This window comes from Zootoca vivipara, chromosome 1, assembly GCF_965207765.1.
Source record: "Zootoca vivipara chromosome 1, rZooViv2.hap1.1, whole genome shotgun sequence".
Classification (NCBI taxonomy): Eukaryota; Metazoa; Chordata; class Lepidosauria; order Squamata; family Lacertidae; genus Zootoca; species Zootoca vivipara.
Genome location: NC_142582.1, coordinates 7,692,023 through 7,708,977, shown reverse-complemented (window position 1 = coordinate 7,708,977; position 16,955 = coordinate 7,692,023). Strand labels below are relative to the sequence as shown.

The 16,955-nt window shown below is 40.7% G+C and overlaps 1 protein-coding gene across 7 annotated transcripts in view; it reads left to right on the top strand.

The window, feature by feature from the left end:
- Window positions 1–16,955, top strand: part of ADAM23 (ADAM metallopeptidase domain 23) — a 66,673-nt gene that overhangs the window by 30,814 nt on the left and 18,904 nt on the right. For 4 of the 7 annotated variants that reach the window (XM_035138073.3, XM_035138047.3, XM_088675985.1 and 1 more), the window contains 13 exons: window positions 1,476–1,642; window positions 2,060–2,144; window positions 4,491–4,581; window positions 7,322–7,373; window positions 7,776–7,875; window positions 8,303–8,374; window positions 8,852–8,944; window positions 9,431–9,511; window positions 10,164–10,214; window positions 11,883–11,946; window positions 13,221–13,326; window positions 14,156–14,275; window positions 14,676–14,844. In XM_035138073.3, coding sequence (XP_034993964.3) covers window positions 1,476–1,642; window positions 2,060–2,144; window positions 4,491–4,581; window positions 7,322–7,373; window positions 7,776–7,875; window positions 8,303–8,374; window positions 8,852–8,944; window positions 9,431–9,511; window positions 10,164–10,214; window positions 11,883–11,946; window positions 13,221–13,326; window positions 14,156–14,275; window positions 14,676–14,844 — 1,251 coding nt within the window. The remainder of the gene's footprint in view (window positions 1–1,475; window positions 1,643–2,059; window positions 2,145–4,490; window positions 4,582–7,321; window positions 7,374–7,775; window positions 7,876–8,302; window positions 8,375–8,851; window positions 8,945–9,430; window positions 9,512–10,163; window positions 10,215–11,882; window positions 11,947–13,220; window positions 13,327–14,155; window positions 14,276–14,675; window positions 14,845–16,955) is intronic. The other 3 variants (XM_035138083.3, XM_035138055.3, XM_060282075.2) reach the window with 1 other exon arrangement.

Genomic DNA, 16,955 nt, shown 5'->3' with positions numbered 1-16,955 from the left:
TTTGGAAAATAATATATATATGATAAGAAAAATATAGGAGAAAACTGGGTATTGAAACTTGCTTAATCTAAATCATATATCCCAGTTTTACAGCGGCCCTTTAAAGTACGCTTCACGCAGAGTATACACAGTCAGAAGTTGACCTGGCTAAGAAAACACCACCAAGAGCGTAGGGAATTATCTCCCTTATATGAAACCCCTTACTAGCTGCACACTTGTAAAAGTATGCAGATGAAAATACAAACTGTTGGGTTTCTTTAACTGAAAAACAAACTGACTCTAAAGAGACTTTAAACTAAAGATAAATGCCTTCTTTCTTAGCAATGTTATCTACCCACATTCCAACCTTCAGCCCATTCCAAACCTCCCACATAACTCCCATTAAACTACCCGAGAATTAACAGCAAATTAGCATTATAACTAAGCAACTCTCATACTAAGATTCAACTAAGGAATCTCTTAAACTGCGAGTCTCTCTTACTAAGATTCAACTTGGAATCTCTTAAACTGAAAACAACTGAGAGAGTGATCTACTAAGAGATGAATCAAACTGAAAGATCTAACTAAGAGATGCAGAAGGCTTTCTGGCAGAGCCTTATAAACAAGGAGCAGAGCCCACGCCTGTGAGCAATTAACAGAAACACCGGCACCTGTTTCTCTTAAACAGACAGTATTTACATTAGACCGGCTCTAAAGTAACTTGACTATTCAAAAAATCCAACACTTCCAGATTTGTACGGTAGGCAATCGTGTTGGACTTGTAGGAAGGAATGTTGCTGTGCTCCCGCTCCACTGAACTTTCCCTTGTTGTTTGTATCAGAGCTTAGCAAGCATTCTGCTGAGCCAAGGAAGGATTCCGACTTGAGCAGCATATGGTTGCACTCCTCTTCCTCTGCCTCTTCCCGAAGTGAGCTCTGGGGTTTTACACAGCATTTCCCACAGCATACTGTAGGAACTAAATCAGTTAGGGAACCTCCAGCCTGCAGACCTGTTTGGGCCAGCCAGCACCCACTCATTGGGCTCACAAGAATGCTTGGGCCAACCCATGTCCACCTTCCCTGCATCTGATGTCATCTGGGGGGCAAGTAAGGGCTTGTGCCAAAAGGATACTACCAATTGGCAGTGCCTTCAAAGCCTCTTCTGCACCACTTCCCAAGTGCCTTGCAACCACTGCTTCAGAAGCTCTGCAGAAAGCGTTTTGCAAGTCCTGTGCTCAGCACTTCTCAAGCTTAGGGCAGATAGGGTTGGTGAAAGATGAAGGACTAGTGCAGTAAATAAGTACATAATCATTTGTAGTGTTGAATTTAGTGCAATATTGATTCTTTTAAAGGATACTGGAGGTGTTTTTGGCTAATTGTATTCCAATTTTCCCCTCCTGCTTTACCCCTTTTGTCCTTCCACTGACTCTGACTGGCTAACTGTGCATGTTTTGACCCAGTGTTCTACTCCTGTGCCTGTCCTATATCTGCCCACAGATTTACAAGGAGCAGCTGAATACCAGGGTTGTGTTGGTTGCTGTTGAAACCTGGTCAGACAGAGATCGTATAAATGTCCACCCTGACCCAAGACAGATGCTTCATGATTTTTCCAAATATCGACAGAATTTCATCAAGCAGCGTGCCGATGCTGTACACCTTCTCTCGTATGTACAGTAGTGCAAACTCTGTTTGGTACATGGTCTCTCTTTCCTGAAGGCCTCTTTTTTTCTAGTTCTTATTCTGTCTGCTTATTTATATCTCATAGGGATATCTTAAATGCTGCTTCTTTTAGGTATTTTATTATTATCATTTTTAAAAAATACAGAATGCAGTGGAATCATTTCTATCGTCTCCTCACTGTTGTCTGAAAGAGGCGAAGCCGCTGTAGTTCAACAGTAAAACACATGCTTTGCATTGGGGGGGGGCGGATCCAGGCTTGGACCTTGACATTTCCAGCTAGGGCCATAATGGAAATGAAATTCCTATTAATTTACATGTGCCACATAAGAAGGTATTTGTAGGGCATCGTATGTATGTGAGATGACACTTTTTAATATTGCTTCATTTATCTTGTTCTTCAGAAATGTGACATTTCATTACAAAAGAAGCAGCCTGAGCTATTTTGGAGGAATTTGTTCTGTGTCTAGAGGTGTTGGAGTAAATGAGGTAACATTTCTCTTTTGGAGGTCTTGTGAGGAAGGGAGAATTTATGAAATAGTTCCCTCACCATATACCTTCTTTTTCAACGGTGCTTCTCATAATTTCAGATCCCCCCCCCATAGATATTCCTAAAAGACTCAAGCCTGAAATACAGTCGGCTGAAAATCATTTGACCTTTTATTCTAGTGTCAGCTTAGCATAGAACATTTGAATACAAGCTGAAGGCAGCCATATTTCACTGTGAGGTACTCATGACAGACCCTGTATGAGAGGTGAAATAGTTCTCTTTATAATGCTATTTATGGGGGGGGGGGATCTTCAAGGATTTAAGGGTCCAGTACACTACTGATAAAGTGGCATGCTTTGGGTAAAGTCCGTGTTGTGGATATTTGCAAAACTGTAAGCCTTGATCTCTGACAATTAGTTCAATATCGGTTGTTGTGCTTGGAACTTAGGTTTTAAGAAAGATCCCGGAATTAGAATTTCTCTAATGCATTAGGCCTTTTGGGCCATGCCGTCTCCTAGATTCCCCATATTGGAATCAAAATGGCCATTGAGGCATTAGGTAAACACATCTTCTCATGCAAGGCTGTTTTAGCTGTTTCTGCCCTACGTGCTGGAGCCCTCTGTGCCATATCCCATATTGTTCGGGGGGGGGGATCCCCCAAACCTAAGAAGCAGCTTTTCAGGTAGCTTGGGGTGAATAGTGTGAATCAGTGAAAATGAGGTCTCCATCCTTCCGCTTCCTTTTTGCCGCCATTGAACAGAACCACACGTTTCTGTTTTGATTTCTTCAAGTCAGTGCACCCAAATGGTTGCGTCGAAGTGTCGTTTGACTGCAGTTGGAAATCATAAGATACTTTGGTTGGCCAGCAGCTAAGTGTGAAATAACTTTAAAACAGTCCTCTGCACGTACAAAATTTGTTGCTGTTTTTTGAAAGCTCTACACCAAAGGAACTTGTAGCTCTAGAGATGTTGTTGAACTACAACTCCCAACGCCCCGTCATTGTGCATTCTGGCTAGGGGGGCTGAAGTTGAGAGTTGCCAGCTTGTAACCCTTCAGATATTGTAGATGTCAGGAAGATTGTGAGCAAAGCTTTCCAAACTTTTCATGTTGGTGGCATGCATCATTTAGACATGCATCATTTCACAACACAGTAATTCAGTTTTACTAGCAAACCGGAGGTGCGTGGGGAGCATGCGCGAGACACACCTACCCACTACAGCTGACACACTAATGCGTTGCGACATACAGTTTGGAAAGCTGTGGTCTGGAGTTTTATTTATGCATGAATTTGGGGTATTCTCGCACACAATAATGAATCTCCCTGTCCTATATGATGTCAGTTTTTGTCGTGTGTTATTGAGGGTTCTTTTGGCTGCTTAAATAAAAGTTATTCATAAGGTAGCTATGTAGCATACCTTATACAGTACTGACATTACTGCTTCCAAATGAAATCTCTGGCCATTAGGTGCCATGGCAACAAATCACCACTACTTAACCAACCCTTCAGTTATGCAAAGGGACATTCTCTGAACAAAAGAGAATGTACCAGGATATCTATTTTAACAAGTAGAGAGTTACCGGATCTCCTTCATAAAAGGCTGTCTACTTGTAAAAAAAGAAAAAGAATGTTGAGTATGATTCTTTAAAGTGTAATGAAGACTGTAACTGTTAGGAACAGTCCAAAAACAGTTAAATGTATAATTCACTACATGAGCAAAAGATGGGGAAAATCATATTTTTGCATGTAGAATGGGACAAAAGGGTGCAGAGAGTCGAGGCTTTATGCAAGACAGTGAAGTAGGGCAAAATAAAAAAATTCCTTCAGTAGCACCTTAAAGACCAACTAAGTTTATATTTTGGTATGAGCTTTCGTGTGCATGCACACTTCTTCAGATAAGTGAAGTAGGGATTTACAATGCCTAAACATACGTTTTCACATCCTTTCTCTGCACTATAGCTTTAAGCTGGTTTTACTTATATGAATACTTTATCATACTGTGTGTCAACATTGCTGTTATTTTTCAGACTCTTGTATTCATTTTGGGAAAACAATTATTTGCTCTCTTTTGGAGGTGTCACTAATAAAACTGGACCCAAACATACATTTTTCATTTCCAGAAACAGGTGTTCCTATTGTTTAAGTGTACATGTAGTGAAGAGTTTGAGGATACAATCCTAAACACAGTTGAAAATAATTCAAATTAGTGAGATGTTTCCGCAGAGTATGTTTTAGGGTCTGAATTCCATACTGTTCCATAACTAGTTAAGCAAACACTTTCTCTTAGAAATTGCAATACTTGATAGTACTATTGTGTGCTCTCTACCTGAATCTCCTTTTCCAACAGTATGGCCTACCCTGGGCAATGGCACAAGAACTATCCCAAAGTCTGGCTCAGAATTTAGGAATACAGTGGGAGCCAGGGGCCAGAAAACCAAGTAGGTATTTGGCATACAATTTCTTTTGTTTTTATATACAAATTGAATTCATAAAACTTCTACATATTTTGGACTTTTTATTGCGTATAAATAAAGGATTGGGCTGCAACAGCTGTTCTGTTCTTTCCTTGCCATTCCAGTACCAATCCTCTTCTGGGGTTTGTTGGACTCTGTGCAAATGCCTGGGATGTAGTGTGCTGAGGTGCGGTGCAGAGGGGAAGGAGATGAACCAAAATCAGATGGAGGAACCTTGCACAAAGCAGACTTTTCACTTGTGCAACTCTGTTCAACACATAAAGTTCATATTAAAGGATCTGGAATGGCAATACGTGCAGCAAATGAGGCTTCCACCCATTGCAGTGTTGTAAAACAATGCATCTTATAACCAACAGCTAATCCCATTTTTTTATTTTGTTGCGGAGTATGGAGATGCTATGACTTTATTGACTTTTTTATTTTGATGAACCTGTTTGTTTTATATGCTGTTGTGTTTGATGTTATAGTGATTGCAGGGTTGGTTGTTTTTTAATGGTATCGTGATTATTGCAAGCTGCTTTGAGCTCAGCATTTGTTGTTTGAAAAGTGGAATACAAATATTAAATGAACGTAAATCAACTAACATATGTCCTTGGTTGAGGCTTGGTCTTGCTCGTTCATGTTGTGATAAACTACCATTTACTGTGACATGCAAATGTGGGCACTGGCCTTGAACTGACACATAATGACGAGCGTACACTGAGAGGGTAGAGAGTTTAAACTGCATTCAAGCTGGCAAAGGAACGATAGAGACTAGAAAAGAAATGATCTCTGCTGGATTTTGTTAATGAACCTCTGGAAAACAGCTGCTATTTTCTAATTGGGGTTGTTGTTGCTGTTCAGTCATTTACTCGTGTCCGACTCTTCGTGACCCCATGGACCAGAGCACGCCAGGCACTCCTGTCTTCCACTGCCTCCCGCAGTTTGATCAGACTCATGTTGGTGGCTTCAAGAACACTGTCCAACCATCTCGTCCTCTGTCGTCCCCTTCTCCTTGTGCCCTCCATCTTTCCCAACATCAGGGTCTTTTCCAGGGAGTCTTCTCTTCTCATGAGGTGGTCAAAGTATTGGAGCCTCAGCTTCACGATCTGTCCTTCCAGTGAGCACTCAGGGCTGATTTCCTTAAGAATGGATAAGTTTGATCTTCTTGCAGTCCATGGGACTCTCAAGAGTCTCCTCCAGCACCATAATTCAAAAGCATCAATTATTCGGTGATCAGCCTTCTTTATGGTCCAGCTCTCACTTCCATACATCACTACTGGGAAAACCATAGCTTTAACTATATGGACCTTTGTCGGCAAGGTAATGTATTTGCTTTTTAAGATGCTGTCTAGGTTTGTCATTGCTTTTCTCCCAAGAAGCAGGCGTCTTTTAATTTCATGACTGCTGTTACCATCTGCAATGATCATGGAACCCAGGAAAGTAAAATCTCTCACTGCCTCCATTTCTTCCCCTTCTATTTGCCAGGAGGTGATGGGACCAGTGGCCATGATCTTAGTTTTTTTTGATGTTGAGCTTCAGACCATATTTTGCGCTTTCCTCTTTCACCTTCATTAAGAGGTTCTTTAATTCCTCACTTTCTGCCATCAAGATTGTGTCATCTGCATATCTGAGGTTGTTGATATTTCTTCCGGCAATCTTAATTCCGGCTTGGGATTCATCCAGTCCAGCCTTTCGCATGATGAATTCTGCATATAAGTTAAATAAGCAGGGAGACAATATACAGCCTTGTCGTACTCCTTTCCCAATTTTGAACCAATCAGTTATTCCATGTCCAGTTATAACTGTAGCTTCTTGTCCCACATAGAGATTTCTCAGGAGACAGATGAGGTGATCAGGCACTCCCATTTCTTTAAGAACTTGCCATAGTTTGCTGTGGTTGACACAGTCAAATGCTTTTGCGTAGTCAATGAAGCAGAAGTAGATGTTTTTCTGGAACTCTCTAGCTTTCTCCATAATCCAGCACATGTTTGCAATTTGGTGTCTGGTTCTTCTGCCCCTTCGAAATCCAGCTTGAAATCCACATACTGCCTAACCCTGCCTTGTAGAATTTTAAGCATAACCTTGCTAGCGTGTGAAATGAGTGCAATTGTGTGGTAGTTGGAGCATTCTTTGGCACTGCCCTTCTTTGGGATTGGGATGTAGACTGATCTTCTCCAATCCTCTGGCCATTGCTGAGTTTTCCAAACTTGCTGGCATATTGAGTGTAGCACCTTAACAGCATCATCTTTTAAAATTTTAAATAGTTCAGCTGGAATATCATCACTTCCACTGGCCTTGTTATTAGCAGTACTTTCTAAGGTCCATTTGACTTCACTCTCCAGGATGTCTGGCTCAAGGTCAGCAACCACATATCTTTCTGGTATAATTCCTCCGTGTATTATTGCCACCTCTTCTTAATGTCTTTTGCTTCTGATAGGTCCTTTCCACTTTTGTCCTTTATTACGGTAATCTTTGTGTATTACAAAGTAATCTTTGTACTTTGTATTATGGTATTCTTTGTACTTTCTAGTAGGGGGTACTTTATCCCAAAATATATCTTTATTTGGTCATGTAGTGCTTGCTGTATTCAACACTTCAGACAGATATTGGAGCAGAAATGCTTCTTAACCACCCTCTTTTATGCGAAGGGTTTATTTTTTATTACTTATATATATTTTTAACTACTTTCATTCTTGGTTTTGCATTTTTCATTTTGTTTCAGAAGGATGTGAGTGCACAGAATCCTGGGGTGGATGCATCATGGAGGAAACAGGGTAAGTTGTAATAATTGGTACCTGTTACAGATTTTGGGGGTTTTTCTGGTTCTCCAGAACTAAAATAAGCAGCCTATGTTTAGACTCATTTCTGGGGTGCATGCAGCATAGCAAGAATTATTTACAGGGCATGGTAAGACATAAACCATGACTTAACATCAGTGAACAGCAAGCTAGTGCATCCTGCTCAATCATTCCCACTTTGCTGATATCCTAGCATGAGCAGCAGACTAAGAACCCGGGAGTACCATGTCATCCCAACTGAGATTGTGGTTTGTTTCTCCCTAAACACACAACAGTCCAAGCAAGCAATGGATGTGGTTTGTCTAGTGTTTGTCCAGTAAATTTTTACCTGTGAAGCATTTTCCTAATTCTTTTTCTTTTCTTTTTTTGGCCTTTCAGTGTTTACCACCCCAGAAAATTCTCAAGGTGCAGCATTGCAGAATACAAAGATTTTTTGCTTCGAGGGGGAGGTTCCTGTCTTTTCAACAAGCCAACAAAGGTACATTGATTTAGGGTGGAACTGGACCCCAGCATAATTTATCCCTTGGGGAGAAAAGTGGCTTAGGGATGGGAGCAATTTTACATTGTTAGGATAAGGGTTAAGGAGATCTTCCTCCACTGGCCCCTTATTTAATTTGAAGACGTTTGTCACAGAAATGCTGGAGCTGGGAGGTCTGCATCTCCACCAGAGGTCTGGTGGAGCTTTGTCACCATGCTGCTTTAGAATGGGCATGTGCAGTCATTCAGGTACAAAAATAATAATTATATTGATTGATTGATTGATTGATTGATTGAATTTATATACCGCCCTATACTCTGAGGTCTCAGGGCAGTTCACAGAATCATTCAGAATGCACCTGAATCTTTTACTGATAAACAGTTGTGATCTTTTAAATAATAGTGCTTTGTGTATTTATGTTTTTCAGTTGTTTGACACCACTGAATGTGGAAATGGGTATGTGGAGCCAGGAGAAGATTGTGATTGTGGTTTCCAAACGGTACCATTTTTTTATACACATATATCCAGTTATTTTATCCTTCCTAGCCATAAGATGAAGTGTCCCTTAAAATGAAAGCTCAGATAATGCTTGCTTAACCATGAGGCTCATGGTGTATATTTTAACTACTGTAGCAAAATAATTAAGTCAGCGGACCCTTATAAAAAGGAAATAATTCTTTCAGTGAGACATTCATAAAAGAATTTTTAAGCTCCATATTGTTTAAAGCCTTGAGTGGTTCACCTTAATCGGACCATTTGAATCCAGAATCCTAAATAAAACGTATGCGCTAAAGTTAATTATTATAGTTATTTTCTTCTTTATTCTTACTTTAGTATATAAGATTCCGTAGTTTTATGGTGCAACCATATATGAACGCTGTCAATTTATAATTTTAGTCAATACATGATTGAATTGTTTGTATGATTGTTCAACTTTGATTTTTAGTATTGATTGATAAGAATATGTTTTCTGCAGGATTGCAAAGCAGATCTGTGCTGTAAGAAATGCTCACTTTCTAATGGAGCTCATTGCAGTAATGGTCCATGTTGTAATGAAACCTCCTGTCTTGTGAGTTGGGTTTTTTTTAACCTTTTTACCTTTGCTAGAAATATGGGCTAAACTGCAAAACCGCCCTCTCTATGTGCTGCAAATGGCCAAAGCTAATTTAAGAGACAGTACTCCGGGCTTCCCCCTGAAACTCTCTGCTAAATGCCCTCGCAAACACCCCTGTTCACAAACTCCTGGTCATGAGCTCCCAGCAGCTGCAATGAGCTAAGTCTAACCACTGCTGGCTGCTAAACTGCCCCTGACTTCTTTATACAGAAACAGCCATGGGAGCTACTTCATCTCTTCCTTTCTTGTCACTTTCCCAGTCAAAATCAACACCTCTCTCCCAGCCCACCCCGAATCAATTTGCCTTCTCACCAGTGGGGTAAAAAAACGCATTCCTGTATTTAATCATTATTCCTACTCATTACAGAAAAGCTATGCATGCTTGGGGTGATTTTTATTTAAGCCATCTTACTTATTAATATAAAATCTTCTGGCTTCCAGTTCTTTCCCCGAGGCTTCGTATGTCGTTCTCCAGTGAATGAGTGTGATATTACAGAGATCTGTCCTGGGGACTCTGGCCAGGTAATTAAATGTTTTCCATACTACCTTGTAAAACGGTGAAATCATTATTATTATTATTACTTTCATGATGACTGTAAGATTCTTTCAGCGAGAAGGAGATGTGGAGAAGCTTAATGTTCTACTTTATTGTGCATTCCTAAAACCTATCCTGAGTTGTGTTTTCCTAAAAGAAAACTCAGGCATCTTTGTATATCTTTGCTCTAGTTTGTGTGTGTGTGTGTGCGCGCGCGCAGTGGATTATCAAGAAAGGAAATGTCAGGGCAATTAATTGTAAGAGAATTAATCAATTAAAGATGCTCAGACATGCTCACCCCCATTTTTCTCTGATGTAATGGGTATCATTTTAAAAGAGGCATTCATTTTTGTGCGAAAGAGAGGGCAGATGCTCCAAAAACGATATGTGCAGTTTTATAGTTTGTACTCGTGCTAAAGATAATTAAGCATTATAAAAACCTGCTGCCCGGTTAATCATGGGTGTCTTTTCAATCCATTTAATCTAACCAATTAAGCAACCAAATGTTGCAGCCAACCTCAATATTCATAACATTTTGTTTAATTGCTCTCTCTTGGTATTCTTTTGTCTGCCCATATATCAAATGTGTTGTCCTATAATTCAAACCTTTATAATGAAATGATCCCTTTCATCCTTCAGTGCCCACCAAATCTTCATAAGCAAGATGGATTTGCTTGTGATGCAAATCAGGTAAGTAAGTATTTAAAATATATAGTACAGACTATTTTTTGCCAGGCTATATTTTTTATCTCTTGGTCTTTTAATTTGCTATTTGCTTCATTTATTGTTTTTATGTTGTCTTAATTGTTGAGAGGCTTCTAGCCACTTCATGTTTTTTAAAAAATGGAAAGTTTTTAATGTTTGATGTTTTGCTGTGTTTGATGTTTTAATTTATTGCAAGCCAGCCAGAGTGGCAGGGGCAACCCAGTCAGATGGGTGGCATATAAATAAATTGTTAATATTATTATCATTATTAAAGAAGAAAACTCAAACTACAAAGACTTTAGATAAAGAGTACATGTAAAATTCATGCTGCTCATTAACTCATCCTGTTCATTTTCTTAATGGTTGCCCCTGTAGTACAGGGATGGCTAAGTTGTGAGTTGGAGCTGACTCCCTAAAATGTTTTTGACCCCTCAATACCCCTAATGATTGGGCAATTTAAAATAAAAAGGAAAGTTCTGCTGGGGATGTTGCTGTTGTGGTGCTGTGACGTATCTGTTGTAGAGCTGTGAAGGGCCTTCTAAAACTCAGCCACCTCCACCTCCTTGCAGCTTTGCCACCTTGCAAAGTCATCCACTAACTGTCTCCCTCGTGTGTGGTGCCACTGCAAGGAGGTTTTATGGCTCAGGAAACAGGAAGGAGCACTCCTTTCTGTTTCCTGATCTCCAGCACCATTTTGCCTTTGCCAGGCTCCAAGCCAGAGGGAGAAGAGGCTGCTTTGCAAAGGAAGTGGGAGGGCATTTCTCTGGGGTAGAAAGCAGAACAGTAGGGGGCAGACTGTCTTGAGTGTGTGCATTGCCAATCTCTCTCTCTCTCTCTCTCTCTCTCTCTCTCTCTCTCTCTCTCTCTCTCTCTCTCTCTCTCTCTCTCTGTGTGTGTGTGTGTGTGTGTGTGTGTCTGCCTCCCTGCCTGTGTGTATGTTTCTGAATGTGTGTGTGTGTTTCTGTACAAGGCAGTGTGTGTTGGTCAATTTTGCAATGCCCACAGCTATCCTATGGGACTTAAAGAGTTTTAAAATCCTGAGCACGTGGCTTTTTGGCTGAAACAGTTTGGCCACCCCTGCAATAGTGGCTCAGCCTGCATATGTAACCAACCCTCAACATTTACAGAATCAGATTCTAACGTGCACTCAGTGTCTTCTAGGTGTGCTTCATTACGTCTGGAATGTTCTCTCTTGCAACATTCTTTCCCTGCCCTTTGAATCCCTCATAACTTATGTTAGAGACAGACAATAGCAACATGGCCATTCTGAAGTTGTTGGATACTGCTATCTGTGCATCATCTGTCAATGGGAAAACAATCCAATTTTTCGCATGTTAAGATTTTATAGTACTCTACTCTGAAGACGTGGCTTTCCCACTGGGAACCATGAAATTGTAGAGTTTGGAAGGGACCCTAGGGGGCGTCTTGTCTCAGCCCCCTGCAATGCAGGAATCTCCTACATGGAATACGGAGCAGTATTAATTTACGTTTCCTGAAGAGACTGACCCAGGAAACTGCTCTGAGCATTCCCTTTGGTAACAAAGCATTGTTGAAAAAGAAAAGTGTGTCTGTTGCTGATAAAATAGCTCAGCTTTTTCCTTGTCCCTTTCTGAAAGATAAAATGTATATTAATTGTGGTTTGTTTCTATTTAGGGTCGTTGCTACAATGGAGAATGCAAGACGAGAGATAATCAGTGCAAATACATCTGGGGAACGAGTAGGTTGATTTAAGTATGCTGTATTCAGATGCATTTCTTTCTTGTTTGTGCTGCCTGCTTTTCCCTTTGGTATAATTTTTCAATTCAAATTGAACTTTTCAGTAATAAAAGGTAACAATGTTCAGAAAAGTCATTTTTGTAGTTTTTAATATGCATACACACGTGTGTGTGTGTGCGCGCACACACACACATTTGTTGTTGTATAGTCGTTTAGTTGTGTCTGACTCTTCGTGACCCTATGGACCATAGCATGCCAGGCACTCCTGTCTTCCACTGCCTCCCGCAGTTTGGTCAAACTCATTTTGGTAGCTTCGAGAACACTGTCCAACCATCTCGTCCTCTGTCGTCCTCTTCTCCTTGTGCCCTCAATCTTTCCCAACATCATGGTATTTTCCAGGGAGTCTTCTCTTCTCATGAGGTGGCTACAGTATTGGAGCCTAAGCTTCAGGATCTGTCGTTCCTTTCCTCTATTTAAGTTTTCTTAGGACAGGAAAGGCCTGTCTCCATCTGCATTCTAGAGCCATCATGGTACTTATGGCCACATTCCATATATAATATGAGACAGGCCTTTCCTGTCCTAAGAAAACTTAAATTGAGGAAAGTCTGCTGCCTCCTCCTTTCTTCAGAGTCCTCTCAAAAGCCACTCTGTGTAGAGTCAAGAGACCCACCTGAATAATGTTGGGTGCAGTACAAGGGCTGTTAGCAGGAGAAGACAGTAGGAAAAACTTCCCCTTCATAAACTTCCTCAAATAATCTTAGGCTCTAAATCCAATTTTGTGTGATTCTCCACTTCTGCAGCAACCCTGTGTCCCATTCTACATTTTTCAGGAAGCTCTCTTGACCTCTGCACCCCCCCCCCCCAGCTTTTCTTGGAGTAAGGAAGAGGGGAAATTTTATTTCTGTAACTTTCTTAACCTTAGGATCCAAGCCATGGTTGATATTTTTCCTTCTTCTTACTCATTTTCCACTATGTAATTTAATAAACTTTCAATGTACTGTCACTATGCATCACATGCTTTTTGCTATGTTGCGGTAAAAATATAACCCCCCAAGTTTCTGGTGCATGTATTTTTTTATCAAGTACATGATTCAGAAAGCGTTTTTCAGACACACACATTATGTTTGTATCATGCAAAGCATTTAGGGCATTGACCTTTAAAAGGTAATGTTAGCACCTTCAGCAGTTCCTATTCCTTTGGCTACTTTTTAATGGGAGAGCATTTTGCTTACCTGGGTATGCTAGTAGAAATTACTTTCACTTTTTCTTCCATAGAGGCTTCAGGATCTCATAAGCACTGTTACGAGAAGCTAAACACAGAAGGCACGAAAAAGGGAAACTGTGGAAAGGATGGAGAGAAATGGATTCCATGCAACAAGCAGTAAGTTTAACCTTTTAGAATGAATATAAATGTTGTGGTTAGAAATCCTCATTCTGTTTTGTTCTTCTGAAATAAGAAACCACCCTGAGCTCCTTTGGAAGGAAGGATGAGATATAAGTTCAATGCATATGCAATAAAAGTATCTATAGAGAATTTAAAACACATTTAGGATCCAAGACACTGTCTGTTGAGCGCAGCAGAGTCCTGATTTCATAGCCCATTTCTCCATCTGATGCAGAGCTCACATTGCCTTTTAGTTACTTTCATTACTTAGAAACACTTTGACCTGCTGATTTGTAGTGCTTTGTGTCACTACTCTCTACTATGCTGTGATCTCCTTTTAAAATTCTTTTACATTATGTAATCTGAATAGATGCATATTCAATAAAGGGTGGACAATAGGATCTGGCTGCTGAGTCGGGTCGTCAGATAACCTACCATCTATAGACCACTTGGGCAAGTAGACAGAGTAACCCACTTGTCAGTGGACCAACAACACCATAACATCAGGTGGCCCAGCTTCAAATTAAATATTTTTTTTCCCTTTCTTTGCAGCTTGGCTTAGGCTCAAGGGGTTACTGCAAAAAAAGGTTCCTTCAGCCTATATCAGAGGGGATTACTGTCAGTGCCCATCAGCCGATTTCTCCCTTGCTTTTGGCAGGGATCTGTTGGACTCGAGGTCCTGACCAAGAATTTGACCATTGGCTGATCAGCTGATCAGCTCTGTTGCAACCTCGGCTTCAGCAGGATTCAGCTGCACTTGGGAACAATTTCCATTTTACAAAATAGGTTGTTAATATACTGTGTGTTGTTGTTTTTTACTTTACAGTGATGTCTTCTGTGGGTTATTGCTTTGTGCAAATCTTGATGGAGTTCCACGAATTGGTCACCTTCAGGGAGAAATTATCCCAACTTCTTTTTTCCACCAAGGTGTAGTAGTGAATTGCAGGTGAGTTGTGTCGTATTCAAGGTGTATTAATGCATTTTTAGCACTTTCAGTTGAATAATTAAGGTCTATTTTGAAGTTAACTTCTCAAGTACTAAAGCTAAAGTTTTGTTTCATAAAACATAAGGTTAGTTTTCATTTCTGTAGTACGTGCCCTAAGCATTCTCTTTTAAGTATTGGTATCATTACCTTCTAGACACCAATAATGTCAATGTTTCTAAAACTTCCCTGCGTTGGTTCTTGCTGCCTCATTGAAATAATTCAGCGTTTCCCTATTGGCTTTGGTGTAGTCAATGTAGTACTCGCTTCTCAGAATATTTTGAGATCTATGAGCTATTTACATTTGCTCACTTTAGAAGCTTTTCAGTCATGCTAAGAGCATTTAAAAAACTTCTTCTTCCAGTTGTGCCCACGTACTTCTAGATGATGATACAGATTTAGGATATGTTGAAGATGGAGCTCCATGTGGTCCTCAGATGATGTGTATGGACAGAAGGTGTCTGTCTATCCAGTCTCTGAATATAAGCAGCTGCCCTATTGGTGCTAATGGAAAAGTTTGTTCTGGACATGGGGTAAGTCCCAGCTAAGTTTTGCCCACATTCCTAGTTAAGAGAAGCCCAGCTAAGATTAGTCCATATTCCTAGTTCAATTAAAAAAATCGTTTTGTAGTGTTTCTGACCATTAACACTGGACACTGAGAAAGAGATTGCTCTTTCCTCTCAGTACTTAGTTCTGTTTATCCTCAAAAAATACTGGCTGATATTCCTGCAGGTGTAATCTATGAACTGGGTTGTTTTTTCCAGTTGTGCCTGGAGCAGAACAACTTTCTGGAGATCTGGAAAATAAAAGCCACAATTTTAATTTCATTTAAGAAGAGTGCTGCTGAATTAGGCCTTTCTCATTCAGCTGTCTCTTGTCAGTAACTTACCAGCTGCCTACAGGAAGCTTTCAGTCTGCAAACGAGCACAATAACACTCTCTCACTCATGTTCCCCAGCGTACGGTATTCAGAAGCAAACAGCCTTTGATACTGGAGGTAGAACATAGCCATCATGGCTAATAGACAATGATTGACGTATCATCTATGAATTTGTCTAATCCTCTTTTAAAATGGATGGCTCCCACCATTCTTCCTCATCCAGCCAGTCCCTGACAGGCATTTTGGACTGCTTCAACTGGATCTGTTTGCAACTCCTTCCAACACTCAACTTCTCCAGCTCTTCTCTCATTTCCAGATGAGAGTGGTGAATGCTTTTGTGAGTCCTTGGCCAAGAAACTCCTTTATGCCTTGATGGGCATATGTTGTTCTGAACAACACAGACCATGGCAGCTTCCTCTTTGCTTGGATTTGCTGATCCAGCTTCCCATGTGATATCCGAATCTGAAGTGGGTTGATGTAGACCAGGCATCCCCAAACTTCGCCCTTCCAGATGTTTTGGACTACAATTCCCATCATCTCTGACCACTGGTCCTGTTAGCTAGGGATCATGGGAGTTGTAGGCCAAAACATCTGGAGGGCCGCAGTTTGGGGGTGCCTATGTAGACGAATGGTGTTTGAACAGCAGTGCCTGAAGCACAGGTAATCAATACCTTCATGGCATCCTGCATTCTTCCACAAAACAGATCAGTCAAAGTACCTGAAAGGCTTTCATTGCCTTGTGTGCCTCAAAGATGCTTTTAGCTTCTTCTGTGTCCATTTGGCAGGTACATTATAGCTTTCAGGACATTGTGCTACCATCCTTTTGTCCCAATCCAGTCCACCCTCGAGGGAAAGTTTGGCACTGGATGTTTGATAGGCACTTGAGAAATGCTTGAATTTTACAAAGGACTTCCAGCAGGCAGAGAGGGTGTTTGCTTCTTTCTATCCAAGAACTCCAAGAAAGAAGTTTGAGTGTGGGCCTGCTTTGCCTTGGTCTATGACTCACTTAAACTGCTAGTAAAATAAAAAAATTCCTTCAGTAGCACCTTAAAGACCAATTAAGTTTATATTTTGGTATGAGCTTTCGTGTGCATGCACACGAAAGCTCATACCAAAATATAAACTTAGTTGGTCTTTAAGGTGCTACTGAAGGAATTTTTTTATTTTGCTTCGACTCAGACCAACACGGCTACCTACCTGTAACTTAAACTGCTAGTGCAATCTAATATCACAGTAGTCTCGGGCCACTCTGCTTTCACTATGGATGCCTTTGCATCTAATGCTTCTGTTTTGGACATTTGTAGAGATGCAACTTGATCTTCTCCATGCACCTTTGTTTATTCTTTGTTGTTTCTTTAAACCCCAAACTCATCACAAGCTTGGCCCGTCTGCATCTGCTGGTGCTTCTTTTAGGAGATGTGTGTTGCAGCAGGTGGTTCCACAGAGCTGCACGTGCTTTTCTTCACCTATCTTATATCGGGACTGCTTGAGTATATTCCATCTGATGGACAGACACCATAGACAGTCCATTGTATTCACCTGAAAGGTGTCTGTCCCCATGTTGTTCATTCTTCGTTCTGTCCTCAACTCTGTTGCATTTTCTGCCTTTGGGCATGAGGTGGCAGTATAGCCCATCTCATGGGCATATGTCAATGAAAACCACCTTTCAGGTGACTACAACAGACTGTTCTCTATCAGAGGAAATCCTATACCCAGTAGAGTGTTCCAGAGGTTAAGCACGTGGGAGATTGCAAAGATCCCTGAG